The sequence below is a fragment of the Dama dama genome, chromosome 8 (assembly GCF_033118175.1).
Source record: "Dama dama isolate Ldn47 chromosome 8, ASM3311817v1, whole genome shotgun sequence".
NCBI lineage: Eukaryota > Metazoa > Chordata > Mammalia > Artiodactyla > Cervidae > Dama > Dama dama.
In genome coordinates this window covers 20,100,781-20,128,669 of record NC_083688.1, presented here as the reverse complement: position 1 = coordinate 20,128,669, position 27,889 = coordinate 20,100,781, and the positions used below count along the sequence as shown (strand labels likewise).

General features: G+C 41.4%; 2 protein-coding genes across 4 annotated transcripts in view; one reads left to right on the top strand and one right to left on the bottom strand.

Moving 5' to 3' along the window:
* Positions 1-10,278, top strand: part of RHBDD1 (rhomboid domain containing 1) — a 174,058-nt gene extending 163,780 nt beyond the window's left edge. For 2 of the 3 annotated variants that reach the window (XM_061148613.1, XM_061148614.1), the window contains exon 9: positions 10,153-10,173. In XM_061148613.1, the coding sequence (XP_061004596.1) occupies positions 10,153-10,158 (6 nt within the window). In that variant the 3' untranslated portion in view covers positions 10,159-10,173. Of the gene's footprint in view, positions 1-10,152 lie in introns of all 3 variants that reach the window. The other variant, XM_061148616.1, reaches the window with a different exon arrangement.
* Positions 1-27,889, bottom strand: part of COL4A4 (collagen type IV alpha 4 chain) — a 153,096-nt gene that overhangs the window by 26,020 nt on the left and 99,187 nt on the right. Inside the window, exons 30-40 of the mRNA XM_061148617.1 lie at positions 26,839-27,009; positions 25,289-25,432; positions 22,889-22,996; positions 21,276-21,457; positions 20,375-20,438; positions 17,170-17,244; positions 12,465-12,572; positions 11,782-11,889; positions 1,717-1,788; positions 411-548; positions 204-317 (exon numbers count right to left, since the gene is read on the bottom strand). Coding sequence (XP_061004600.1) covers positions 204-317; positions 411-548; positions 1,717-1,788; positions 11,782-11,889; positions 12,465-12,572; positions 17,170-17,244; positions 20,375-20,438; positions 21,276-21,457; positions 22,889-22,996; positions 25,289-25,432; positions 26,839-27,009 — 1,284 coding nt within the window. The remainder of the gene's footprint in view (positions 1-203; positions 318-410; positions 549-1,716; positions 1,789-11,781; positions 11,890-12,464; positions 12,573-17,169; positions 17,245-20,374; positions 20,439-21,275; positions 21,458-22,888; positions 22,997-25,288; positions 25,433-26,838; positions 27,010-27,889) is intronic.

The window sequence follows — 27,889 nt, the reverse complement described above, 5'->3', positions numbered from 1 at the left end:
GAAGAGTGAGGGGTCTAAGCACTGGTCCTGGGTACAGTCCTCAGAGCTCCCCACTGCCCACGCTCCCCATTTTCCATCTGCCAAACTGATGGGGCTGCTGACGTGCTTCTACTTGACCATTCTCTCTGCTCCTCCATCCCTACAGAGCAGGCAAGCGTCTAAGGAAAGCAGCACCATCACCCTTTGCCGTGACTGTCCCATACCTCTTAGACCATCGGGGCCAGGAGGTCCCTGATCTCCAGGCAGACCTGGGTCTGGAATGTCATCCTTAAGAGCTTTTCCTGGAGCACCTGGGGGACCAGGCAGTCCAGCTCTCCCTGAGGAGGAATGTGTTCAGCTGTTAGTCTCATGACATTTGGGAGGTTTGGTTTCAGTTATCAAGTGAAGGGCAAAGCATGCTGCTTTCTTACCTGGGGGTCCTGGGGGACCTGGTGGACCTCTTTCTCCAAAAAGTCCCAGAGGAGAAATTCCTGGGTTCCCGGGGTCTCCTGTCTCCCCTTTAGGGCCGGGCATTCCCACTGGACCCTGGGGGCCCATTTCATGCGACCCTTAATGAGGAAAACAACATTAGTGATGCATCTTCTCCTGGTGTGTCCCTGGCATGGGGGCTGGAAAGGAACTGCTTCCCAATGGGCATAGGACAGGAAAGGAGCGCATTCTGCCGAGACCAACATTGTCCACAAGAATGATCCGAATGGCTGCACAGTCTTCCGGGGGTCACTGTCCCCTCTCTTACGACCCATCACACCTGTCCAGCGTAGCTCTAACTTATTTTTATGGTTGTTTCCCAGATTTAAAAACACAACCACTTAGTGACAATTCCAACCCTTCAACCTCTACAATCATTAAGAGTGAAACGAATGAGATGGAAGAGTAAATGACTGTGAATAAACTGGCTTGACGTTTAAGATGGAAACTGGCAAATAAACAGAACCATTGTGCGGTTCCATGTTGAAAAGGCAGAACTCCACTGGTTTCTTGGAGAGGGCACACATTTTACCAGATGATTTGGAAAAGCCAATAACAATCCTAAGTGACCTGAATGACGTCTTGATCTTCCAAACCGTATAAACGTTTTCTCCCTCCCCAACTACAGATTCAAACCCGGCAGCACAATTAAGTCCTTTTCTCACCGTCTCACAAATGAGCAAGTCTGCTTCCAGCTACCTCGTCTGATTGCAAGCTCTTTTTCTGAGAAACAATGCAACCAACGTGAATTCTATTCAAATAACAGAACAAGCTAAGATGTTGATGATTAGCCTATTTGTGGCATCAAAAATAACAGCAATTTGTTCAGGTAATTTGTTTTCACAGCAGGCTACTGAAGGATGCTGAAGTACTAATTAGACCCACGTGGTTGTACTTGGCATGACAACACGTAAAACAATACTCTAGTATCCTGACTATTTATTTGTTATTCATAACATTTTGAAATCTAGCTCCACCTAAGTGATTATGCAGAATATTTTTAATAGATAGTCACAAGCAGTATCAACAATAGGCAATGTTAACCCACCATTCCTGCTTAAATTGGGTTTTCTCAAGTGCCCGTTTGATAAGTCATCATCAAAACTAGAAACAGTTCCAACAAGGTGAATCTAAGCTAAACCAGTGTCTCAGTTTCGCATCCGTATCTTGTGAAGGGAGGAAACACCAGTGGACTCTCATGGTTCGTTAATGAACTCAGTTCAGCCTCTTGCAAAGGTTCTCTCTTACCTGAAGCGCCTTTGCTGCCTTTCGGACCCTTCAAACCATGCAAGCCGTTCAGGCCGGGTGACCCCAAGGGACCTGAAACACATCACACGTCTGTGACCCACAGGGGAAGACCCTCTATTCACATTCTCTGACTGTACCTCGCACGCACAGTCCAGGGGAAGGTTAACTGACAGGGACCCACAAATTCTCTAGGTGGGAACCATGAGACCTCACCATCTAAACATCATAGGAAGGCAGAATCCTCGCCAGGGATCATCACTAGACACGTTCATGTGATGGATGTTTTCTGTTAACATAGACTGCTTAACATATACCTTTAAATATTATATATTTAAATATTCTTTCCCATTATGGTTTATCACAGTGAAAGTGAAAGTGTCAGTGGCTCAGGCATGTCCAACTCTTTGCAACCCCATGGACTATAGCCTGCCAGGCTCCTCTGCCCATGGAATTCTGCAGGCCAGAATACTGGAGTGGGTAGCCTTTCCCTTCTCCAGGGGATCTTCCTGACCCAGGGATCAAACCTAGGTCTCTTGCACTGCAGGCAGATTCTTTACCATTAGAGTCACCAGGAAAATATTTTTTTCCCATTATTCTTTATCATAGAATATTTAGTATAGTTCCCTGTGCTATACAGTAGGACCTCACTGTTTATCCAGTCGATATATAACATCTTGCATCTGCTAACCCCAACCTCCCACTCCATCCCTAACTCGGCATATATCCTAGAATATAACTTTATTTTTTCATAATGTGGTTTTTTTTAAAATGTGGACCATTTTAAAGTCTTTATTGAATTTGTTGCAATATTTCTTGTGTTTTAGTTTTTGGCTGCAAGGGATGTGGGATCTTAGCTCTCCGACTGGGGACTGAACCTGCACCCGCTGCACTGGATGGTGAAGTCTTAACCACTGGACTGCCAGGGAAGGAAGTTTCCCTTTCTTTGGTTTCAACACAGTGCTGTTGGTTTCTGACCATATCATGAATCTCCTTCTCTCTTTCTAGACAGACACAGTCTAGAATTACTGAATCTTGGCATAGGAAATGACCTCCAACTTTACAACAATAAAGTCATTCTAGATAAGGAAGAGATTGGGTGGGAGTAAACCCCTGTTTCCCTCCTCCCATGACCAGAATCTTCCCTCTCCACCAAGATCTGCAGATTTTAATTTCTTCACAATCTACCTGGATAAATGTAGTAAGACAGTAAGGACAGGTGGGTCTGTAGCACACTGAGGAATGCGTGTCCTGCTGATGTTTATGAGCACCGTGCCCTTCAGAGAGAACAGGCCTGCAGCTCAATGTGGCTGCAGCTATTTCTCTGCCACCAATTCTGTCAAAGAGAACCTCTCTGACGCCTCTCTACAGAAACCAAATTTATTTCATGATGATCACTGAGAACTCCATTCTTTATAACTGGATAGATCTCACTCATGCCTGCATCTCCTTCTAGAACCTTCTGTCAGATGTCACTAAGGAGCCATCTACTCATCTGACGTGTGCACTCGGTCGCTCAGTCATGTCTGACTCTTTGCAACCCCATGAACTGGAGCCTGACAGGCTCCTCTGACCATGGAATTTTCCAGGCAAGAATACTGCAGCGGGTTGCCATTTCTACTCCAGGGGATCTTCTCAACCCAGGGATTGAACCTGGGTCTCTTGTGTCTCCTGCACTGGCAGGCAGATTCTTTACCACTAGCACCACTTAGGAAGACCAAAATAAACCATAAACCGTTACTGAGAGATACTATGGGAAGATCGAAACGAACTCTTCTGTCAACCCAATATGTATTATATTGGGTTGGCCAAGAAGTTCATTCAGATTTTTCTGTGTAAGATGTTATGGAAAACCCCGAACAAACTGCTTGGCCAATCCAATGTAATATGTGCTACATGACATATAAATATATAGATTTGTAGGGAGGAAGTAAAGGGAAGCAGGGAGAGAGGGAGGGAACAGACAGGTTACTAATCTGTACAGAACATCCCTGGCTGCTGAGTCTTCTGCCAAGTGCTCCACACACATCCGATGGACATGTGGATGGATATGGGAGAAGAATCTTCTCAGCCCCTGGCCAAGCCTGTTCAATAAATGTTTGTTGAGTGAGTGAGTGAATGAATGAGGAAATGACCAAGTCTAGAACAAGGAGGGTGAGGGACTGAACAGGGGGAGTTGTTATTTATTGCTAAGTCATGTCCAACTCTTTGCAACCCCATGGACTGCAGCATGCCAGGCTTCCCTGTCCTTTACTATCTCCCAGAGTTTGCTCTAACTGATGTCCATCAGGTTGATGATACAATCCAACCATCTCATCCTCTGCTGCCCCCATTCTCCTCCTGCCCTCAATCTTTCCCAACATCGGGGTCTTTTCCAGTCAGTCAACTCTTCACATCAGATGGCCAAAGTATAGGAACTTCATCCTCAGCATCAGTCCTTCTAATGAATATTCAGGGTTGATTTCCTTTAGGATTGATTGGTTTGACCTCCTTGCAGTCCAAGGGACTCTCAAGAGTCTTTTCCAGCACCACAATTCAAAAGGATCAGTTCTTTGGCGCTCAGCCTTTTTCATAGTCCAACTCTCATGGCCATACATGACTACTGAAACAACCGTAGCTTTGACTATACGAACCTTTGTTAGCAAAGTGATGTCTCTGCTTTCTAATATGCTGTCTAGGTTTGTCAGAGTCTTTCTTCCAAGGAGCAAGCGTCTTTTAATTTCATAGCTGCAGTCACCATCCACAATGATTTTGGAGCCCAAAAAGATAAAATCTATCACTGTTTCCACTTTTTCCCTGTTTATTCGCCATGAAGTGATGGGACTGGATGCCATGATCTTAGTTTTTTGAATGCTGAGTTTTAAGTCAGCTTTTTCACTTTCCTCTTTCACCTTCATCAATAGGCTCTTTAGTTCCTCTTTGCTTTCTGTCATTAAAGTAGTATCATCTGCGTATCTGAGGTTGTTGATATTTCTCCCAGCGATCTTGATTCCAGCCCAGCATTTCACATGATGTACTCTGCATATAAGTTAAATAATCAATATACAGCCTTGACATACTCCTTTCCCAATTTGGAACCAGTCCATTGTTCCATGTCTTGACCCACATACAGTTTTCTCAGGAGACAGGTGAGGTGGTCTGGTATTCCCATCTCTTTAAGAATTTTCCATAATTTGTTGTGATCCACACAGTCAAAGGCTTTAGTGTAGTCAATGAAACAGAAGCAGATGTTTTCTTGGAATTTCCTTGTTTTCTCTATGATTTAGCAAATGTTGTCCCTTTGATTTCTGGTTCCTCTGCCTTTTCTAAGTCGAGCCTGTACATCTGAAATTTCTCGGATCACATATGACTGAAGCCTAACTTGAAGGATTTTGAGCATTACCTTGCTAGCATGCAAAATGAGTGCAATTGTACAGTAGTGGGAACATTGTTTGGCACTGCACACAATTTGGCATTCCAAATTTCTTTGGAATTGTAATGAAAACTGACCTTTTCCAGTGTTGTAGACACTGCTGAGTTTTCTAAATTTGCTGACATATTGAGTGCAGCACTTTGACAGCATCATCTTTTAGGATTGTAATCAAGGAGGGTGAGGGGTTGAACGGGGTGAGAGAAAGCTATAAAAATGAGTGAACTCCAATCTCTGTTTGCATGTCACATCTTTCATTGATAGATTTATAGGATGAGTCAGATTGGGGAAAGTTAGTGTTATCCATTTGTATATAAATAATTCAAGCACTCATTATTATTTCTTCATTAAGGTAAGTCCTCTGTAGAGTTCTTATTGGAAGACAGAACAGTTCATTGGTTCCACTTTATTTTTTACCAATACTGGAAGCAGAGTTATTACTATTTTAAAATCTAAACATTAAATTGGTTCAAATGAGCCATATTCTCTCGAAACCAAAAAAGGAGGGAATGCACCCCCATTTTTCCTAAAGCTCTTATTTCCTAACCACTTTTATCAGGTCTAGCTGAGCTTGTTTTCCAATTCTCTTTCCTACTTATGAGCAAATGTTTCAAGTTTGCACCAAAAGAACACACAGACTTTCTTCATCTGCCAAATGTGGATATTTATTGCCATCTATCTGAAACGATAATACATTTTTTGAGACTACTCTGCTATTTCAATGTGTTTTGATCTCCAGCTTAAGCCACTGAGATTGATGGCTTGGGGACTTGGCTGGGGGTGGAATGTCTCAGCTCCTGCCAACTCTCCATTGTCACATCAACACGTCCAAATCCTGCTCTGTCACAATTTCAGCCTCTCGCCATTGTTGAACTGGCCGACCCTTATCTGACCCAATGTTATCTTTCTAAATTGAATGCAGCTACATCTGGGTAGGGTTTTAAGGGCAATTTTTCCTTTTTTTACTGAAAGCTTTTTATCCATCCCATCTCTAAATCAGAAAGTTGTTCATGCATAAAATACATACAGGGCAGATGAGAGGTAATTAGGCTCACAAAACACAGTCCTCGGTAATGAGGCTTTTTTTTTTATTTACCTCTCTGGTCATCCTCCGGCTTAGCAACCACCATTTAAGGCTGCATATCGCTGCACACACAGGGGAGGGCGTTCTCTAGTTGGAGAATCTGATCTCATCTCCCAACTGTAAGCACAATTAAAGCTTCCATCTCTGTGAGCCAGCAGACTCGTGACCAGATGCCCACTCTGAGGTTTTCTTTTGCTGTCAAACTGAAACTGCTTCCCTATCCCCAGGAACCTTTCACAGTTTATACCTTTAATAGGGTGACTAACTTGTCCATGTCTCCTGGCGCCTAGCCTATTTCTAGCACTGTGAGTCCTGTGTTCTGAACATTTCTTCTGGCCAAGGCAAAGCGGGACAGCTGGTCACCCTAACTTGAAAGCTGCTGGGAAAGAGACCTTTCTTTGAGCCTCTAGGTAATAGTTGAGCAAAGTGGAAAACAGCAAAACAGATTCTGAAATAAGATGGAATTCTCCTTTAATTCAGAAAATACATGAGTGCCTACTAAGGGAATGCACAAGAGCCTAAGATAGGGTCCCCTACACTTGGAGCTTTAGCCCCTAAATGTACCTGGTGACAGGCACTGGGGAGACACAGGGCTGAGACAGCAACCATCCCTGACTTGACAGAACCATCAGGCAATTACCTCAAGGGTGGTACATGCTGTGGGGCAGGGTCAAGGAGGGGGCTCTAGTTGTAAAAAGGGAGGATGTTTCTGATTTTCACAACTGTGAGGTGCCGGGCCTGTCTGTGCTGATAAAAGACTTCTCTAGGTGCTTTGTTCTTATGAAACAGTTTACTTGCCATCGACCAAAATAACCCAGCCCACATTCATTACATGCTCTCATGCCAAAGCTTATTATTTTAGGCTTCTATTATTACAGTCTTCTATGGGGCTTCCCAGGTAGCTCAGTGGTAAAGAATCTGCCTGCAATGCTGCAGATACAGGTTAGATCCCTAGGTCAGGAAGATCCCCTGGAGAAGGAAATGGCAACGCATTCCAATATTCTTGCCTGGGAAATCCCAGGGACAGAGGAGCCTGGTGGGCTACAGTCCATGGGATGGCAAAGAATTGGACACAACTTAAGAACTAAACAACAGCAATGATGAATGCCTAACTAGGAATTGAGCATATATAGGTACTGGAAGTCTCAGCACCAAGCTATTTTTACCTATGTTGAAGTGAAAGTTTAAATCTGATGGAACATAAGCAGGACTCAGAATCCATATGGCCTGTTCTAGTAGAGCAAACAACTTGGAGTTCAGCAGCTGGTTTGTTCAAACAAGATAATCAGTCCCCTTGACTTATTTAGAACATACTTCAAATATTTAGTTTCTCAGTTCAAAGCATTTCTGCCGGAGTGTGGTTCATTTTTCTATCAGCATGATAAATGACAGCAATGGATTTATATTGTAGACGTTTTCATTCCTAAGAATGTATTTCACTGTTTTGTGGATTTATAAAAAAAAAAAAAAGACTGGTTGTTCACTGGGCTGTTTGCAGGGAAACAGTGTCCCCGCATGGCCAAGAAACATCATTGCAGCATCCATCTCTACAGTGGTATATACGTTTGGCTCAATTTCCTCATTACCTCACTCCTCCTCTTAGCAAACTTGTTTCATAGCACTGAATTATGATGTCATTGGAGATAATTTTGTTATTCGATCAAACTCACTAGCTATTAGTTTTTTAATAACCTCTCATACTGAAGCTATGTGGTAAGTGCAAACAAATTCAAGGAAAGGAAGAATCAACAATCAGAACACGAGCCTTGTCATTTGAGTCAAGCTGAGCGTATAAAATGGCACTCGGGCTTCCCTGGTGGCTGAGATGGTTAAGAATCTGCCTGCAATGCAGTCTACCTGGGTTTGATCCCTGGGTCTGGAAGATCCCCCGGAGAAGGGAAAGGCTACCCACTCCGGTATTCTGGCCTGGAGAAATCCGTGGACAGAGGAGCCTGGTGAGCTACAGTCCATGGAGTTGCAAAGAGTCAGACACTACCTAGCGACTAACATTTTCACTTTTCAGGATACTTGAAAATCCTTGCCATTTTACTATACTAGGAGGGTAGGAAGAAGTGGAGATTCCGTGGAAGTAAAGCAATGGAAAACATTTTCTTCTCATTCTTTATCAACTTAGTCTCTTAAACACTCAAAAAAGCATCAGAGAATACCCCCAACAGAGTTGTAGGGTTTGCCAGAGACAGGAAACAGCCACAGTAACCAGAGAAACTCGTAAAAATAACAAAATTATTTTGCTTGGAATCCTAAATTTACCACCAATCACTGCACTTCACATTACTAAAAAGGCCAGTGAAGAGGAAGAAGAACAGTGCAAAGATATCTTATCTCTGTACTGGTGATGGGAGCTGGCCCTGGTCTAGTTATTTGGCTGCATAGAACTATGTAAGTGTATACCAGCTCTTCAAAATAAACAACTTCCCTCTATCTATCTGACAAATGAAGAGGTGAGAGTGTAGAAAAATGTTACTTGGATTTTCAAAACAATAGACTGAGTGAGCCCAAAAGAAGGGATTTCCAATTCTTCTAAGAGGAAGTACTCTTTATTTTACCAAAATTGACTGTACTTATGAGACAACTAAGGACTTCTTGGGTGTTGCTAGTAGTAAAGAACCTGCCTGCCAAAGCAGGAGACCCATGTTCCATCCCTGGGTCAGGAAGATCCCCTGGAGGAGGGTAGGGAAACCCACTCCAGTGTTCTTGCCTGGAGAGTCCCATGGACAGAGAGGAACCCAGTAGGCTACAGTCCATGAAGTCGCAAAGAATCAGACACGACTGAAGCGACTTAGCACCCACACACACATGAGCGAACAAACAGAAGTGGGAGGAAAGGGGAGGAAGGAGATAGAGGGGTCTTGGCTACAGAAATCTACCAAGTAAGGCTTGACCCTTCAACTGTTGACTGAGGTAAAGACAGAATCTCAGCTTCATAGCCACTCATTCAATTGTTCATTCTTCCACTTCTCCATCAATTAAACAATTAATTGTATTTATTCACAAAAATAAATTTATAAGTTGTAATTTTAATTTATAAATATATTTACATTTTATTTATTTTTATAAATAAACACAATAAACCAACCAACAGACTTACTAGGAATCTACTTGTACCAAGGATATAAAAAATAGGTCTTAAAATTAAAAATCAAGCTACCATATGATCCTGTAATCTCACTCCTGAGCATATATCTGGAGAAAACCATAATTTGAAAAGATACATGCATCCCAGTGTTCACTGAAGCACTATTTACAATAGCCAAGACATGGAAGCAGCCAAATGTCCATCAACAGATAAATGGATAAAGAAGATGTGCTATACATATACACAGTAAAATATTACTCAGCCATTAAAAAAGAATGAAATAATGCCATTGGCAGAAACACGGGTCGACCTAGAGCGTATCATATTAAGTGAAGTAAGCCAGACAGTGAAAGACAAATATTATATGATAATGCTTATATGTAGTGATCAAAAAAAAAATGATACAAATGAACTTATATACAAAACAGAAATAGAGGAGGGGACATAGGTACACCTATGGCTGATTCATGTTGATGTATGGAAGAAACCAACACAACACTGGAAAGCAATTGTCCTCCAATTAAAAATAAATAAATTATATTTTTTAAAAACAGAAATAGAATATAGAAAACAAACCTAACTCTTACCAAAGGAGAAATGGGGGGAGGAATAAATTAGGAGTATGGGATTAACATACACAATATTATATATAATATAATCAACAAGGACCTATGTGTAGCACAGGAAGCTAATATCAATATTTTGTAATAACCTATATGGGAAAAGAATCTGAAAAAATAGATATACATGTAAATATGATTGAATCACCTTGCTGTATACCTGAAACTAAGACAACACTGTAAATGAACTATAGTTCAATTCTTAAAAATGATTCTTGGTTTTTGCCAGATCTGAAAGAGACACGTGCACCCCAATGTTCATCGCAGCACTGTTTATAATAGCCAGGACATGGAAGCAACCTAGATGCCCATCAGCAGATGAATGGATAAGGAAGCTGTGGTACATATACACCATGGAATATTACTCAGCCATTAAAAAGAATTCATTTGAACCAGTCCTAATGAGATGGATGAAGCTGGAGCCCATTATACAGAGTGAAGTAAGCCAGAAAGATAAAGAACATTACAGCATACTAACACATATATATGGAATTTAGAAAGATGGTAACGATAACCCTATATGCAAAACAGAAAAAGAGACACAGAAATACAGAACAGACTTTTGAACTTTGTGGGAGAATGTGAGGGTGGGATATTTCAAAAGAACAGCATGTATACTATCTATGGTGAAACAGATCACCAGCCCAGGTGGGATGCACGAGACAAGTGCTCCGGCCTGGTGCACTGGGAAGACCCAGAGGAATCGGGTGGAGAGGGAGGTGGGAGGGGGGATCGGGATTGGGAATACATGTAAATCCATGGCTGATTCATATCAATGTATGACAAAACCCACTGGAAAAAAAAAATAATAATAATAAAAAAAAAAGAAAAAAAAATGATTCTTGGTTTTTAAAAAAACTTATATTCTGGGATTTCCCTGGCAGTACAGTGGTTAGGACTCCATGCTTCCAATGCAAGGGGCAGGAGGTCGATCCCTGGTTGGGGAACTAGGACTCCACATGCCTCGTGGTATGGGCAAAACATTTAAAAACTTTTTTAAACTAAAAAAAAAATTAACATTATATTCTGCTTGGTGAGAAAGATCTCTAAACAAAAACAAATATGATACAACATAAGCATTATGCTAGAGATATACAAAAAAGTACTATGGAAAAAAATATTTTTTCTATAATGAAAGAAATGGACTGAAAAGGAATTAGTACCATGGATGAATGGAGGGGTATGAGATTTGTTTATATATATATAAACAAATATATACATTATATATAAATATATATATATTATATAAATATTATCACACACACACACACACACACACATATATATTCTATTCTACTCTATTCCACAAGACCTATATTATAACCAATCTACTACACTTTTAGAGGGATAAAAACTTAACCAGGAGAAAAGCATTTCTTCATCAAACAAAGATAATGTACACAGGTTCCTCCTTCGCCATAACATCTTATTCTTTTCTCTTCCTTCTACTTTGCACAATTGGCAAATACACATTTAATATCTGTCTCCCCTTCTCAACTGTGAACTCCACGAAGGCAGGAACTATGTCTGTTTTCTTCAGCATTATGTGTCTAGTGTCTAACAGAGAAATCTAGAACACAAGAACTTGACTCTCAGGGGAGAGGATAAATGCAAAGGCTCAGAAAATTATGGAAAACAATGGGAGAAATGTCCTAAAAAATGAGCATCATTTTGGTAGAGCCGGTCAGGAGACCAGGCCAGTACTGCCTGAGTAAGAAAGAAAAGGAGGTGTCCACGGGCATCCTGGAAAAAAGGGGGACCCCAGAACATGTTCCTGGGGTGTGAGAGAGGCACTGTGAACTTGTGGGAGCATCACTGGCTAGAATTTTCTGAGGGGTCAGGGTTCCTTTTGACTTACCTTTTATTCCTGGAAGACCTGGTGCCCCTGGGTCCCCCAGGATGCCTCTTGGTCCAGGATCCCCCACTTCTCCTGGAGGTCCCTGCAGCCCAGGTCCCCCTGGATTACCTGAGGATGACAGGGTGGTTTTGCAGGCATCCAGGCAATACACAAGTTTCATTAACTGGGGAGACCATCTATATTCTTAATATATGGGTACCTGGGATATTGTTTTATTGCTTTTTCTTCCTTAACCTCCTAGTTTTAATCTCAAGAGGAGAAAATACACTTCAGATTAAAGTTGCCAATTTTGATTTGAAATTTTCACTTGATTCTGAATTGGCAGGAGGAGGAGCCATTGAAATGTTGTGTTGAATGGGTGAGGTTTGTCTGAAGGCTAAAGAAGAGGAAATCAGCATCCTGAATGGAAGAGGCCTTAGGGAAGGCTGGAGAGGAGCTTTTCTCTGTCAGCCCATCACTTTGTGCCTGGCATCCTCCTTGGATGAAGACAGGTCTGTCTTCATTTGTTCCTAGACCAACCCAGTGAGATCAGTCTATCTCCAACTTAGGGGTCAGGGACAGGTACATTTAAGTGACTTGTCCAGAGTCACAGGTCTGGGAAATGGCAGAGCCAGCTCTGGACCAGTCTAAGAGACAAGAGCTAGATGAGTGCCCGGGAAGTCTCTGGGTGCCTTTCAAGTTACCTGGACATCCTGTTGGTCCAGAGAAGCCAGGAGGTCCTGGCCTTCCCGGTGGTCCTCCAGGACCTTGAGCACCGGGCAAGCCCTGCTCTCCAGATGCTCCCAAACGTCCTAAACAAAGAAGGATCGAACATCTGAGTAGTTGCAGTTGCTCTCCAAAGTGGTGAATCTATAAAACCTCCAACTTCAGCTCTTGCTTTTCTACTCTTACTTTTATATACATACAATTTTTCTATTGAAAAGATAACATATAGGAAAAATTGAAAACAAAATACCTATAATCCCACCAACTTAACATAGTATTTCATATATATAACATCGTGCAAATAAGGCCTCCAATTTTACATCCTGATTTTTAATTAGTGTTGTATCATAAGTAATCTTCCAAGCTTCATATCATTTTCCTAATTATTGTTTTGAAACAACTGGCTGATAGCTTATTGAGTTAACTCTAATTAAATTAATTAACTAATTTTCTCTACTCTTGGCCATCTGAATTATTTCTAACTCTTACTATTATGCATAATGATCCTTATATATTTTCAATCTTTTTTTTTCTCCTATTAAATTGTTTCCTTAGGAAAAATTCCTAGGAGTAGAATTTTTAGGTAACAGAGTCTGATATTTTGGTTGTTTTTAATGCATTTTTAAGGGCTGAAGTATTTTAAAGTAAATCACAGACATCATGGAATTTCATCCCTAAATATCTCAGGAGGTATGTCTGAAAACATAAGAACATTTTCCTATGTGGCCAAAATAACATCATCACAGCCAAGAAAATTAATCATGTTCAATACTCATTCCATGCTTGAGTTGTCTCAATTGTCCTCTTAATGTCCTTCACAGCTGGTTTGTCCTCACTGGGTCCCCTTCCAGAACTACATATTACATCTGGTGGGTACATCTACTAGGTTAAAAAAAAAATGGACCTTGGTCCCCTTCTCAGGACAGTGACATGCTGAAGAGGAAGGCTCAGCTGCTTTTAGTGTTCAAGAACAGACCATTCAGCATTTGGTTCTTGAAAGAGGTTGCCTAGTGGTTTTGGATAAAGTCTTCATCAACTCACATCACCACACATAACCCACCCACAGCCCCACAACTCCGAGAGCATAACATGTGCTCACTGAAGACTTTTTAGTTTTTGGATTTGTTTTCTTGCTAATCTAGTAAGAATGAAATGATACTTCAGACTTTAAGTCATATTTGATTACTAGAGATGTTGACTTTGCCATGTGTTTATTCATTATCTATGACTTTAATACAATTTATATTTATAGGATAAACCAATAGTCTGTGCCAAAATTCATCAGTTGAATCTGCAAACAAATTACATGGTACTGTATTTACAAACCCATGGAGGTCAGAGTCACTATTCTAAAACACAAGAAACAAGCCTGTGTTAATCTATACTTGTTCCTGATCAAATTTCAGATCATGAGCTTCACTGTGTGTTGTTTTATTTATCCTGAAAATATCCCTGCAGTAAAGGTGTTAGTTGTGTTAGTGGCTCAGTCATGTCCAACTCTCTGGAACTGTAGCCTGCCAGGCTTCTCTCATGGAATTCTCCAGGCAAGAATACTGGAGTGGGTTGCTATTTCCTTCTCCAGGGGATCTTCCTGACCCAGGTATCAAAGCCAGGTCTTTTGCATTGTGGGGAGATTCTTTACCATCTGAGGGCAGCATTTTCCTGTTTGCAAATGAAAGTTGTTTAGTTGCTAAGTCATGTCCAACTCTTTTGCAACCCCATGAACTGTAGCCTGCCAGGTTCCTCTGTCCATGGGATTTCCAAGGCAAGAATACTGGAGTGGGTTACCATTTCCTTCTCCAGGGGAATATTCCCTACCCAGGGATTGAACCCAGGTCTCCTGCACTGGCGAGCAGATTCTTTACCACTGAGCCACCAGGGAAGCCTTTTTGCAAATGAAAAAACTGAACTATTAAAGGCTTGCCTCTCCAATCACAGTTGTATTAAGAACAGATCTTCTGAGTTAATCTCTACTGTATTTGCTCTCTGAAACAAAGGAAAGGGAAGTAGAACTGAACCCAATACAATCATATAAAGTCCCCTGAGACAGGCTGCAGATCCATGCCTTCTTGTTAGGCTTGTTCAAATTCAATCCAGCTTTTTTCCAGTCAATGAAAATTGCATGTTTAGGTAAACTCTGTGCTGGTACATAAAGTATGATGTAACTTTAAAAATTTAAGCAAAAGCCATGGCATTTGGGAAAGGGAATGATTTAAATGGTGATAACCACAGGAGACCAGGGAAATATAATACCAAGGCAAATTTTCTTGAAAAAGTGAGCCTATATATAAAATAACTCAGCTTTATGATTTTTAACTTAAAATATTAGGTAATATAAAAGGTCTCCATTTTGGACTACTTTCAGCTCATGAAATCTTACTCTCTTAAAGGTTTTACATAAAAATAGCAGTAAGTGTGGAAAGATTTCTTCATGTTTTGCTGATGATGACAATGATGAATTACACATTATATTTGTGTAGCACTTTTTGGTTTACAAATCGCTTTTAAGGAATCTCATTTGATCTTCAGAACAACCTGTGATCTGCTTAAGGCCAGTTTACAGATGAGCAAACAGCTCAGAGATGATAAGCAACTGGCCCAAGACCACATATTCAGTGGTAATGGAGGTTGACTTTGAACCAGTGATTTTCCTTTCTGAGACCTCATTCTGGTACTTTTTATGAACCCCTACAATGCTAACCTCAAAGCTATTTTCCCCTCCAAATGTACACACGTAAGCTATACATCTCAGTTAAAATTATATTATCTAAATCTATTTGACATGCCAGAGGTAAAAGACCCAAAGGGAAGGGAATGAGAAAGCAAGGTTTTGCCAGGGTAATGGCTTGTTCTTCTGTTAGATTTCCATTTTAGCAATTTATGATATAAAAACAAATTTTAAGTCATTCTTATTGTAAATATGGCTTCCCTGAGCCTATAATTTATTAAGTTGTGGAGGTAAATAGAGTGTAAATGGCTTCCCTTGTGGTTCAGATGGTAAAGAATCTACCTGCAATGCAGGAGATGTGTGTTTGATCCCTGGGTTGGGAAGATCCCCTGGAGAAGGGAATGGCTACCCAGTCCAGTACTCTTGCCTAGAAAAATTCCATGACAGAGGAGCCTAATGGGCTCTGTAGTACCTGGGGTCAGAAAGAGTCAGACACGATTAAGCAACTAACACACACACATAGAGTGTAAAGACAACTGAAACTCTATAAAATGTCTATAGTTAAAAAACAAATTTTTTATTTATTCTTTAAAATAAATAAATACATAAACAAGTGAAATAAAAACAAAGAAATAAAAATTCCCATAACAGATCTGCTCAGACAGTCTGTCATATGGAATGAAACGTCACCATCACCAGAGAGAATTTGAAGATAAAGCATGAAACGATTAATATAAGACATTTAATTTACAAATGCATGCTCAGTCATGTCCGACTCTTTGTGACCACATAGACTGTAGCCCACCAGGCTCCTCTGTCCACAGGATTCCCCAGGCAAGAATACTGGAGTGGGCTGCTATTTCTTCTTCCAGGGGATCTTTCCAACCCAGGGATTGAACCGCTGTCTCCTGTGTCTCTTGCATTGGCAGGCGAATTCTTTACCACAAAGCCACCTTGGAAGCCCTTAATTTACAAGGTGCTCATCTAAGTGTAAACCTAGTCTCTAACTTGTCCACTATCAGCTTAACAGCACTGGGCATCACTGAATGAACCAATTACTGGTGGAGAAACAAATATTCCTTCCTGGCAGTGGATATCCTTGTGTACACACCTTTGTACATCTGTCTGATTATTGACTTCAGGTGTATTCCAACACGCAGAATTAGTAAAAGGCTATGTGTATTTTGTCAGCTGTGGGTCATCTTCTGTAGGCAGCCACAGGCTCTATGGAGAGCAAGAACTCACTGGAACACTGTCATCTGTTCTGAGGGATTACACATCAACTGTTGCTGATAAATAGAGTACTGTTTCCAAAGACTTGTTATGGATGATGAAGCTTTACATTTTTTTTTTTTTTGGTTTGGTTTTTAGTAAATCAGATACACAGGAAATGCGGTATTCTATAATATTATATCTCAGCAATAGCGGCCCTCGGGTCATTCACCTATGCTTTTGTGAGCAGAAAAGAAAGGGTTGGAATGAAAACCTGTCAGTTGAGTGGTTCTTGCTAATTATCATTTTTAATTACAGAGATTGTAAAAGGGTCCAAATTTTCACTTTTGACCCTGGGAAGTGTGTTGTTAACATCCCAAGTCATGGGACCCATGATGGAAAGAAGATGGTGAGTCTCCGGTGCTCTCCTAGGCCAGTGATTATACATAAGTTTTCTGTTTCTTTCTTTCTTAAAAAAAGTTTTATTTATTTATTTGGCTGTGTCAGGCCTTTGTTGAAGTGTACAGGCTTCTCTAGTTGTAGCACGTGGATATACTTGCCCCATGGCATCTGTGATCTGAGTTCCCTGACCGGGGATTGAACCCTTAGAAGGCAGATTCTTAACCTGTGGACCACCAGAGGTTAAGTCCCTACACATAGTCCTTCTGATATGTATCTTAATGAGTAAAGAGGGGAGAAAATACTGATATAATCATTCCCAGCGAGGAGGATGAAGTAATTGTTCTATTTTTCAAAACACACTTACTCTTTTTTGTTTGAATAAGAAAACGATGTGTCTGTACCTGGATATCCGGGGCTACCTGGCTCACCCTTTGGACCAGGTAGGCCAAACTGACTTGCAGATTCTCCTTTGTACCCTGTAAGTGATAAAATACACACATTATTTAAGAGAGCTTATGTTTTTTTCCTCCAAGTGATGTAATAACTTTCATGTATTTGTGTTTTTATCGTCTATCTTCAATGTTCCAGGAAAGGATTTTTTGAAAAATGCTTTTTTTTTTACCCCTACATAAGAACATAGGGGATGCAAGGTGAGATTTAAGAACATATGTAAGAACACAGATCCAAGGTGTGATTTAAACACACACACACACGTTTATAGTTCATAACAGTCATAAGAAACAAAAGATCTTAGTAAGCTTAAATTTTTAATTTTCTGAAGTAGTTTCAAATTTAGATGTCTATTTAAGAAATTACTTGGCATTGAGTAACTATATCCTCATACTGTTTTTCAGGAAGAGAAAGCAGAAGTTGTTACTGTTTTGGCTACTGCAATCACATTTCAAGCTCTCTTCAAGGAAGTTCAACTCAGTGTCCTTGAAAAAAAAAGTCACAAAAAGTCATCTTATTGATGACTTCACAAGGCACATTCAAAGGCCACTGTAGGCACTGATTCTCACAGTCCCACAGAGCTGTCCCACACTGCTGCTGTGTCCTGTCAGACACAAAGACTCATTTAATACATCATAGCTGAGAGTCAGTTAAAAGCCGCTTACTCCTTGGAAGGAAAGTTATGACCAACCTAGACAGCATATTAAAAAGCAGAGACATTACTTTGCCAACAAAGGTCCATCTAGTCAAGGCTGTGGTTTTTCCAGTAGTCACGTATGGATGTGAGGGTTGGACTATAAAGAAAGCTGAGCACCAAAGAATTGAACTGTGGTGTTGGAGAAGACTCTTGAGAGTCCCTTGGACTGCAAGGAGATCCAACCAGTCCATCCTAAAGGAGATGGGTCCTGGGTGTTCATTGGAAGGACTGATGTTGAAGCTGAAACTCCAATCCTTTGGCCACCTGATGCAAAGAGCTGACTCATTGGAAAAGACCCTGATGCTGGGAAAAATTGAGGGCAGGAGGAGAAGGGGATGACAGAGGATGAGATGGTTGGATGGCATCATTGATTCAATGGACATGAGTTTGGGTAAACTCTGGGAATTGGTGATGGACAGGGAGGCCTGGCATGCTGTGGTTCATGGGGTCGCAAAGAGTCAGATACGACTGAGCTACTGAACTGAACTGAACTGAGAGTCAATTATAAACGGAGGATTCAAAATGGTGTAGTAGGGAAGGGCAAAATAATTGATGTGGTTTTAAGAGAAGAAGAGAGCTAATTAGGCACATGCTGTAGCACTTGCCCACCAATACCCCTTTAAAGGGGTCTCACCCACACCTTAGAGAAGGTTCTCTTCCACCTGACCCTACTCATAATTGTGGTCAGCCCTTTGAAGGGTACAAATATGGTCCATCCCAGGTCAGCCAGCCTTTGAGAAATTGTAATAAAAAGTAAGAATTTGAGTTCCTTGCCTATTGAGGCAGAAATCAAAAGCATTTTCATGATGGAGGTTGGTTATCACAATGTCCTGGTACAGATCATGTTCAAGTGCAATCCAAACATATCCGGAGAGATCCAGAAAGGATACTGAATACAGAGTGATAAAGCTGGTTGTAGGCAGATAAGTGAAAATCAGACCATGGGGACAAGACTCAAGAGAAAAAACTATGGATTGCCCAAGGGGTAGGTTCCATCAGACTGGTCCCACAGAACTATAGCTCTTATTTGTGGGCTCCACGAGACAGCTTTTACTTCAGTATCTTCATTGCACTTCATTTTCTGGAAAAGATGGCCAAATGCAAGGAGGAAGGAAATGAGAAGAAATAGGTTTGTTCTTTGAGAGAGGCGAAACATCTATAATAAATGCATAGATGAATAGAAGAAAAGATGAAGAGTGTGTTCTGAGCACTGAAGCTATACAATATCAAAATCAAATACGAAAACTTTCCTATTTGTAAGTATTTCTGAAGAGGAGATCTAAATTACTCTTTCTGAATAAGTAAGGGTGCACAGTTCATTTTTTTCATATAGCAATTATCCCATTATTTATGGAGTGTCTCTCAAAGTAAAAAGCATGTTTCACTGGTAGTAAGGGAGAAGATTTTTAGGCAGCTCAATAATCACTGTTTCATATTTTAGGGTTATTTATTTTAACCTATATTGAAATAAAATATAACTGTACATCAAGCCTGTAAATTCACAGATAGTGAGGGTAAGGCTAAGGTTAAAAAATGTGAATCATTTTAAAGTAGATTTAAAGAAAAATATTAACCCAATAGTACACAAAAATAGTAAAAATATTAAAGCTTGTGTGTAAACATTGCAATTTAAGATAGCCTGATTTTTTGTTTGTTTGTTTATCTGCATAAAGAGCTAATGATACCTCTATTTCTAAGGACATTTTTAACCTGGGGTTAACTTTCTATCCCTATTTTCCTGGAAACCTGATAAAGGTAGAATGTAAGTTGTGTTACAAGGCAACACTGTCTCTGGCATAAATTAAACTAAGGCCTGTGAGGCCAAATGCAGCCTGCAGACTTTTATAAATAAAGTTTTATTGGAACACAGCCATACCCCTTTGTTTTCATGCTTGCTGTGTTTTCATGTACTGCTGTTGCAGCAGAGCTCACGCAGCTAAAGATATTTATGATCCGGCCCTCTGTCAAAAATACATTTGCTGACCTTTGGCTTACGGTAAAAAATCCCAATTGTAAATTCCACTTGGCCCAGGAGTTCTTAGTGACTATTACCCCTTGGTGAGAAGCCAAGGCTGTGCCTTTCTCTATCTACCATGACTCTTGTGACTGAGCCCCTAAAAGCTGTACCCATGCAGTTTTTAGAAGCGACACTGGTTCCTCGGGGGCATGGGACATGGGCCTCCAATGTGAGCTGTCACTCACAGAGCTGCAGTCACTAGAACGGCTGTGAGGACTCCTACCAAGCACGCGGACATGTTTTCTACACAGCACCATTGGATCTGAATGACAAATACAGATGATGGAGGTCTTATCTGACTGTCTAGTAGAGTCTGTGAAGAACTCTTTCAATGTTGCTGTTTGATACACTTTGCTTTTCATGCCAAAGATACTTGCTCACAATGTTACAAACACCCAGGACTATGAGTTTGGTGGATGGCTACTGTATTTCCAAGCCATACCTTTAGGTCCTCTTGTACCATCAATTCCTGAAGGTCCCGGGCACCCTGGAGAACCTGGCTCACCCTGATAGTTTAATGAAACAGAAGTAAGACTTTAACTGAATTTCAGATACAAATGACACACTCTTAACATGACCCAGTTATCATTTTCTATAACAAATTAGGCTTTTATGATTTGCTGTGGTAAAGAAAATTGGAAATGCATCGCAAGCATATCACTGCATGCATCCAGTTTGTAAAAAGCTGACAAAATGCTTCCAGAATTAGCAATACCAACAGGAGGTATCCAGTTCTCTATATTTGATTGTAAAACAGTAATTGCATCACATCATTTGAACTTGAAGCTTTGAATGAATGAACTGATACCAAATAAAATATTATTATAAAGTAGTTCATACCCAAAGCTTTAAAAAATCTATTTTACTCCAAAAATGAATAGCAAAGTATGTTATACATTATCCAGAAGTTGTAAGGTAGGCTTCTGCAGTTGTACTTCCTGCGGTATTTTGCTCATGATTGTAAAGATAAAAAATATTTACAACAAAATCTATGATGTCTGCCATTGGATAGGAAGGCTTTGAAATCAGAATTTGGGTCATTTTTCACATGACTCTTTAATCTGATGTACCAGCAATCCTGAGGCAAGTCTCTATGAAGCTGTTTAAACAAAGAAGGAGTAGTATGCGGAGTAAGTGACCTGTCACTGGAACCAGGCATGAGCACTGGCCAGAAATTAGTTACATCATGGCCTTCCAGAGTCTCCATTCTTCTCTCGACCAACTTATATTCTAAAAGCTGTTGAAAGGACCCTGACATACACTGGCAAAGTAAGATGCCTAATGGGCATCCCGAGGGCGAAAGGTTTTACTATTTCTTTCCTTCCAAGACAGCAGCTGCTTACCTGGTCACCCGGAAATCCTGGAAAACCAACGACCCCTCTCAGCCCAGGTGAGCCCGGAGGGCCTGGGGGTCCAGGAAGCCCTGGCTGCCCATTTCTCCCGGGCTCCCCAGGGTGAAATCCAGGTGGTCCATAGCTTCCTGGCTCTCCTCTCCTTCCTTGTATCCCAGGATGACCTTTATCACCTGATGGAGTTGGAAGAATTACAGACCTCCTGGAGGAAATTTGGGGCTGGGTGATAGTTAGAAAACAGGTCTTTGGTCCTACTTATAGGAGATGAGGGCTTCCCTGGTGGCTCATATGGTAAAAAATCTGGAATGTGGGAGACCAGGGTTTGATCCTGTGTTGGGAAGATCCCCTGGAGGAGGGCATGGCAACCCACTCCAGTATTCTTGCCTGGAGAATCCCCATGGATAGAGGAGCCTAGCAGGGTGCAGTCCATGGGGTTGCAGAGTCGGACACAACTGATTGACTAAGCATACAGGAGATGAAGCCATGTCCTAGGAATTAAGACTACTAATTCCTGCCCTAAACCACATCACAAGGGTTTCTGGCTTCTATGATCTCACTGTAAAAAGGATTCCTCCATAAAGAATCCCAGGGCTATCCCAGAGAAGGATGCTTTATTTATTCCAGCATCACTTGCTTTATTATAACACGCTTATTTTACAGATGAGGAAGGACTTACCCATAGAAGTTAAAACATTCATCCTCTAACAACTAGTTGAAGAAAGAACCCAGATCTCACGCAGATCAGGTCTAAACCAGGGAAGGGGAACACAAACTTGCCATCAAACCACTTGCTCTGCAGTGTATCTGAGGGCCAGCAGCGCAGGCCTCAAGGAGCATGTTAGAAATCCAGACCTGCTGACTCAGTAACTGCATTTTAACAAGGGGCCCCCAGGGATGCCCACTGAAGGCCGAGTAGCACCTTTTGTGCTTGAAATTCTGGATAGTCACTGTGCTATTCGTTTTAATGAAAGTGTTAGTCACTCAGTTGTGTCCGCCTCTTTGCAACCCCATGGAGTGTAGCCCACCAGGCTCCTCTGTCCATGGGATTCTCCAGGCAAGAATACTGGAGTGGGTTGCCATTCCCTTCTCCAGGGGATCTTCCTGACCCAGGGATTGAACCTGGGTCTCCTGCACCGCAGGCAGATTCTTTACTGTCTGGGCCACCAGGGAAGCTCAAACCCAGGAACACTTTAAACATGGAACCAGTGTTTCAAGTATCTGTTTGAACTGATTCTCATTTGGAATATCCAAATCTGTTTCTTTTTTATTCTGCAGGTACAAGGGCTTAATTGTTCCACAGTACATGGGATCTTCCCAGATCAGGGATTGAACCCGTGTCTCCTGCACTGGCAGGCGGATACTTTATCACTGAGCCACCAGCGAAGCCCCTAAACACATATGAATTACAGCTAAGTTCTAACATGGAAAAAAAAGTACCATGAGGGAGATTCCTAGGCATGTATTTTTATTTTTATCTAAAGAATGAACTTTCCTAAACTCTGTATTACAGTTTCCTTGCAAAAGTTGTCTAATATACATGCTTGTTTGAATGACCTGTAAAGAAGTTAATTTACTTGGTATGGTTAAAAAACATAAGCATTTACCATTTTCTCCTGGGAATCCACTATCCCCAGAAGGTCCAGGTTCTCCAGTTTCCCCCTTCTTAGAAATAATATCCATTTCTCCTTCATATCCCGGGGGTCCTCTTGCTCCTTTAGATATTAATTACATAAGAGCAAAACAAATTACGACTGTATAAGAAGCATCAGACATGTGATTATTCCTTTGTGGCTCTTCACATCCAGTTTGCAGATTCTCATTCAACCGAAACTGTATTTATGTTCATAGACTGCACGGTATCAACATTGTTGATTGACTTCATAAAGGAAGGTCCATGCCTTTTACACTCCTTTCCCACCTTGTCCAGCAATGGTGTCTGATATATAGTAAGTCCCTACCTATGAATGAGTTATGTTCCTAGAGTGCGTCTGTAAGTCCAATTTGTTTTTAAGTACAACAAAGTTAGCCTAGGTTCCCAACTAACATAGCTGGCTTATATAGTACTATACTGTAATAGGTTTATAATATTTTTTACACAAATAATATATAAAACACAAAAAATCTTTAATCTTATAATAGAGGATCTTGAAAAATAAAAGTAGTACCTTACAATAGCTGCATGCAGGGGCTGGCATCGAGTGAACAAGCAAGAAGAGTTACTGACTAGAAGAGGGACAGGATGTGGGAGATGGCAGAGCTGAAGGATCGTCAGCAATAGGAGACAGAGGGTGAGGCGCAGTTTCACTCATGCCTGACATTGATGGAACGCATGTCTACATCTTTGAAGGTTCACAACTTGAAGATTCGTGTGCAGGGGACTTACTGTACACTGAGTGCTCAGGGAATGTTTGCTAAATTTAAGCAAACTGGTCTCAGTGAAAAAATGCTTGAAAAGTTCCAGGTCTAAAATACATCTCTTTATCCTGTAAATTTTAAATTGTCCATCTCATATTTTCCAGTTCCTCATTTTCCCCTTCCTAACTACCCTCCAATTTTCTCTTACATTAAAAGAACGGACAATTAATTTGGTTCTCCACATAGAGAATTCTAAAAGGTAGGAGGGGTGGACAATATTTCTCCTCGTTTGAGCAAGCACTGGCCAGTGGTAGATGTGGGCTGGAATGGGCTCATCCCAGCTTGGCGAGAGTCACTTACTAACAAGTCAAGAATTTTGTAAACTAGTTGCTAAACCACTGGTTGTTTTAAATCAGTCATGGTGGGAGTATTTGCAAACACTACAGATCTGGGCATTTTTAAAAAATTTTATTTGAGAGCCAGTCTACCAGCACATCACTGGCATTAACCCAATTTTAAATATTTTTAGTGAGATAATTATATAGTAGCATAATAGCACAGCAAACATCACTTATCTAAGCTAGCAGAGAATGACTCTTTCATTCCTTGATTCTACATAAATAATTTGCAGGCTAGTAAAACAAAAAATAATAGTATAATCAATCAACTAAAAGAAATTTGAATAAAGTATGAGGCTGTTTGCCCAAAGGGTTTTAAAGACAAAAATTTTTGTTTTTAGAAATTGTCAAGCCTTCATTCTTAACAGTGGAAATGAATTTGTACCTTCACTCTCCGCAGCCTCTTTGGGTAAGAGATCAAAGTAAATATTTAACAAGAATGGGCACAGAACCCTGACACCAGTGGTCTTGAAGCTTTTTTTTTTTTAATAATAGTGAAAACTCTTTTTTTAAATAGAGCTTGGGAGGGATGCAATTCACAGCCCAGATGAAAGCACACTCAAATAGTTGAATGGTCAGCAGGCTATGGCCCAAGAGCCAAATCCTGCCTGCTGTCAGTTTTTATATAATCTGTGAGCCCTGAATGATTTCACAATGTTAATCACTTGGGGAGGGGACTCAAAATAAGAAGAATAAAATGACATGTGAAATTAAATGAAGTTCCAATTTCAGTGTCCATAAATAAATTTTACTGGAACACAGCTATGTTTTTTTGTTTACTTGTCTCAGGCTGGTTTTGTGCTCTAAATGCCGAGTTGCATAATTTCGACAGAGACCATGGGGTCTGCAAAGGCTAAAATATTTATATCTGGCTTTAAACAAAAAACTGGTTTGTTTGCTTGCTTGTTTTCATTAAAAAAAACTTGAAGCAGGATTTGGGGGCCAGGAGCCCTGCTTGCACCCCATTACCAAAAGGTGAGAAGGTTTTCTGAAACCCAAAAGCTACCCATCAAAGCCCTTGTTAATTTTCTCTGTTAATAGAACAATTCATTGACCACAGTCATATGTGATAAGACTGAGAGGTAAGGAAAACCAATTTTGTTTAAAATCCTAAAACAAACACCACAGATTCAGAAGGAGCTGAATGTAAGTGGCAGAAGGGTCCATTTTCTTTTTCAGGGATTGTACTTACAGTTTCTGGCCAAAGACTAAAAACAGGCTGTGTTGCATCAAGAGGCTGTTAGCTGTTACCTTTGCCACCTTTCAGTCCTCGGTCTCCCAGGAAGCCAGGCCAACCCTTCTCTCCGTGTTCTCCCTTTCTGCCAGGGTGTCCATCCTGACCAGGTTTTCCTCTCTCTCCCGGAAAACCCAGGAAGCCAGGCAGCCCCTGGGGTCCTGATGAATGAAAACATGAAAATTTAGGGAAAGTTTTATAGGCTAATATGGTTCCTGGAACTGTGTTTCTTTCTTTTTTTAAGATTTTTGATGAGGAGCATTTTTTGGTATTTATTTATTTAGGCTGTGATGGGTCTTCACTGCAGCGTGGGCTTGTCTCTAGTTGCAAAGAACAGGAGGTACTCTTCATTGTGGCGCTCCGGCTTCTCATTGTGAAGCGCAGGCTCTCGGGTGCTAAGGCTTCTGTAGTTGCCGCACGTGAGTTCAGTAGTCGTGGCTCCCAGACTCAAGAGCGCATGCTCAGTCAGTTGAAAGGCCCCGGCGTGTGGGATCTTCTCCGATCAGAGATCAAACCTGTGTCTCCCGCACTGGCAGGTGGATTCACCACTGAGCCACCAAGGAAGCTGGGTGGGGACCATTTCTAAAGTCTTATATTGAATTTGTTACAAAGTTGCTTCTGTTTTAGGTCTTGTGCTTTTTTGGCCACAAGGCATGTGAGATCCTAGCTCCCTCACCAGGGATCAGATCTCCACTCCTGCATTGTGAAGTGAAGTGGGAACCACTGGACCCCAGGGAAGTCCCTGTCTGTGTTTCTGGCCATCCACTTAGAGATCCGAACTTGCCTCAGCTCTCAGCTGTGCTCAACCACTATCAACCTCACACCTGTAACAGCCATGCTGTCCTACACAAGCTTCAGTTTTCTGTCCCACAGATCTCAACTGTAGGCTCTTATACTTCTGCATTCCAACTCCATAAACTTCAAGGGAACTGGGCTTGGGGGAGGTGGGGTGGAGTTTTGGGGCCCGTCCAGGGTGGATGCACACCTGCCCGCCCTGACCCCACTCTCTATCAGAACCCCCGGTCCTTTGGGCAGAAGTGTTTATGGGTTCTGTATACCTAACTCCACCACACCCCTTTTTCCCATTAACTTAAACCAAAACATTCTGCCCCTGAAAATCACAATACAGAGGACACAAAGAAGGAAGGAGCCCCATGGGAAATGATAAAGCCAGGCTAACAGACCAGTCAGGCTGTTTCCTAGGTCCAGAAGATCTGCTGGAGAAGGGATAGGCTACCCACTCCAGTATTCTTGGGCTTCCCTGGTGGTTCAGCTGGTGAAGCATCTGCCTGCAATGTGGGAGACCTGGGTTTGATCCTTGGGTTGGGAAGATATCGTGGAAAAGGGAAAGGCTACCCACTCCAGTATTATGGCCTGGAGAATTCATTCCATGGACTGTACAGTCCACGGGGTCACAAAGAGTCCAACATGACTGAGTGACTTGCACTTTCACCTTCAATATACCAGTTAAATCCTACAGTAAAGTCACATGTACAAGAGTAGTCTTCACCTGGCAGTGGATTTTAAGTTTATAAACTAAGGGAAATATTGGAAAAGCGATACACACCCTTTGGGCCTGGAAGACCAGGTAGCCCATCATCTCCAGTGGGGCCTGGGAGTCCTGGAAAACCTGGGGTTCCATCTGCGCCCGGCCGTCCCGGGACTCCAGGGAGGCCCTTCATTCCAGCAGGTCCCAGAGGTCCCATGTCCCCTCGCTGTCCTTTCCATCCTGGGGCACCTGTGATGTGACAAACAGCAGTGACAACGAGGCATGAAGACTGAGAACCGGCTTCACACATGAGCAGGAAAAAAAAAAATCCAGAGTAACTTCAATTGTGTATCTATGGCCAAGTAAACAATACTTATCAGCTAAAATAACAGTAGCAACTTTCCATCAGTTTAAGGTTATATTTTTCTGGCTGCTATAAAAAGAAAGGCAGATTATTTAAGCAAATATTTCCCTGTTGAGATGCATTATAAAGAGTCTTTTAAAATGGAAAATGGATAAGGGTAAAGAATTTATATTTACTCTAGGGTAAGGCGAGGGTGGGAACTAACAGAAGAAAACATTCCAGGTGCTTTTTGAAGCTACCGCCAAGTGAATTTTGGTCAAGCTGTTTACTGTAATGAGAGAACTATAGGAAACAGCAACATCATCTAGTATTAGGGTGGTAAAAATAAAGCTCTAGTGGCACAGTTTGCTCCCATCTCATTCGGCTCCTTCAAGAAGGCATATTCCTGGTTTTGGATAGATGACATTAGGATCTAAATAATAGATGACAATCTAAATGATGAAATAAAGATCCCATTGGAAATAGCCCCCTGGCACCCCTGTGTTGAGAGAGAGTTTTTCATGGGTCTTTGAGCTCCTATGATATCTTGCTGGGTGTGCCAAGAACACAGAGTCCGGACTCACCCTTATCTGGAATATTCTCAAGGTTGCATTGGCAGTGAGCAGCCTTGACATGATTTAGTACCTCCCCTGTGAAGAAACTGATGGGAAGAGCTGACTGATTGGAAAAGACCCTGATGCTGGGAAAGATTGAGGGCAGGAGGAGAAGGGGACGACAGAGGATGAGATGTTGGATGGCATCACCGACTCAATGGACATGGGTTTG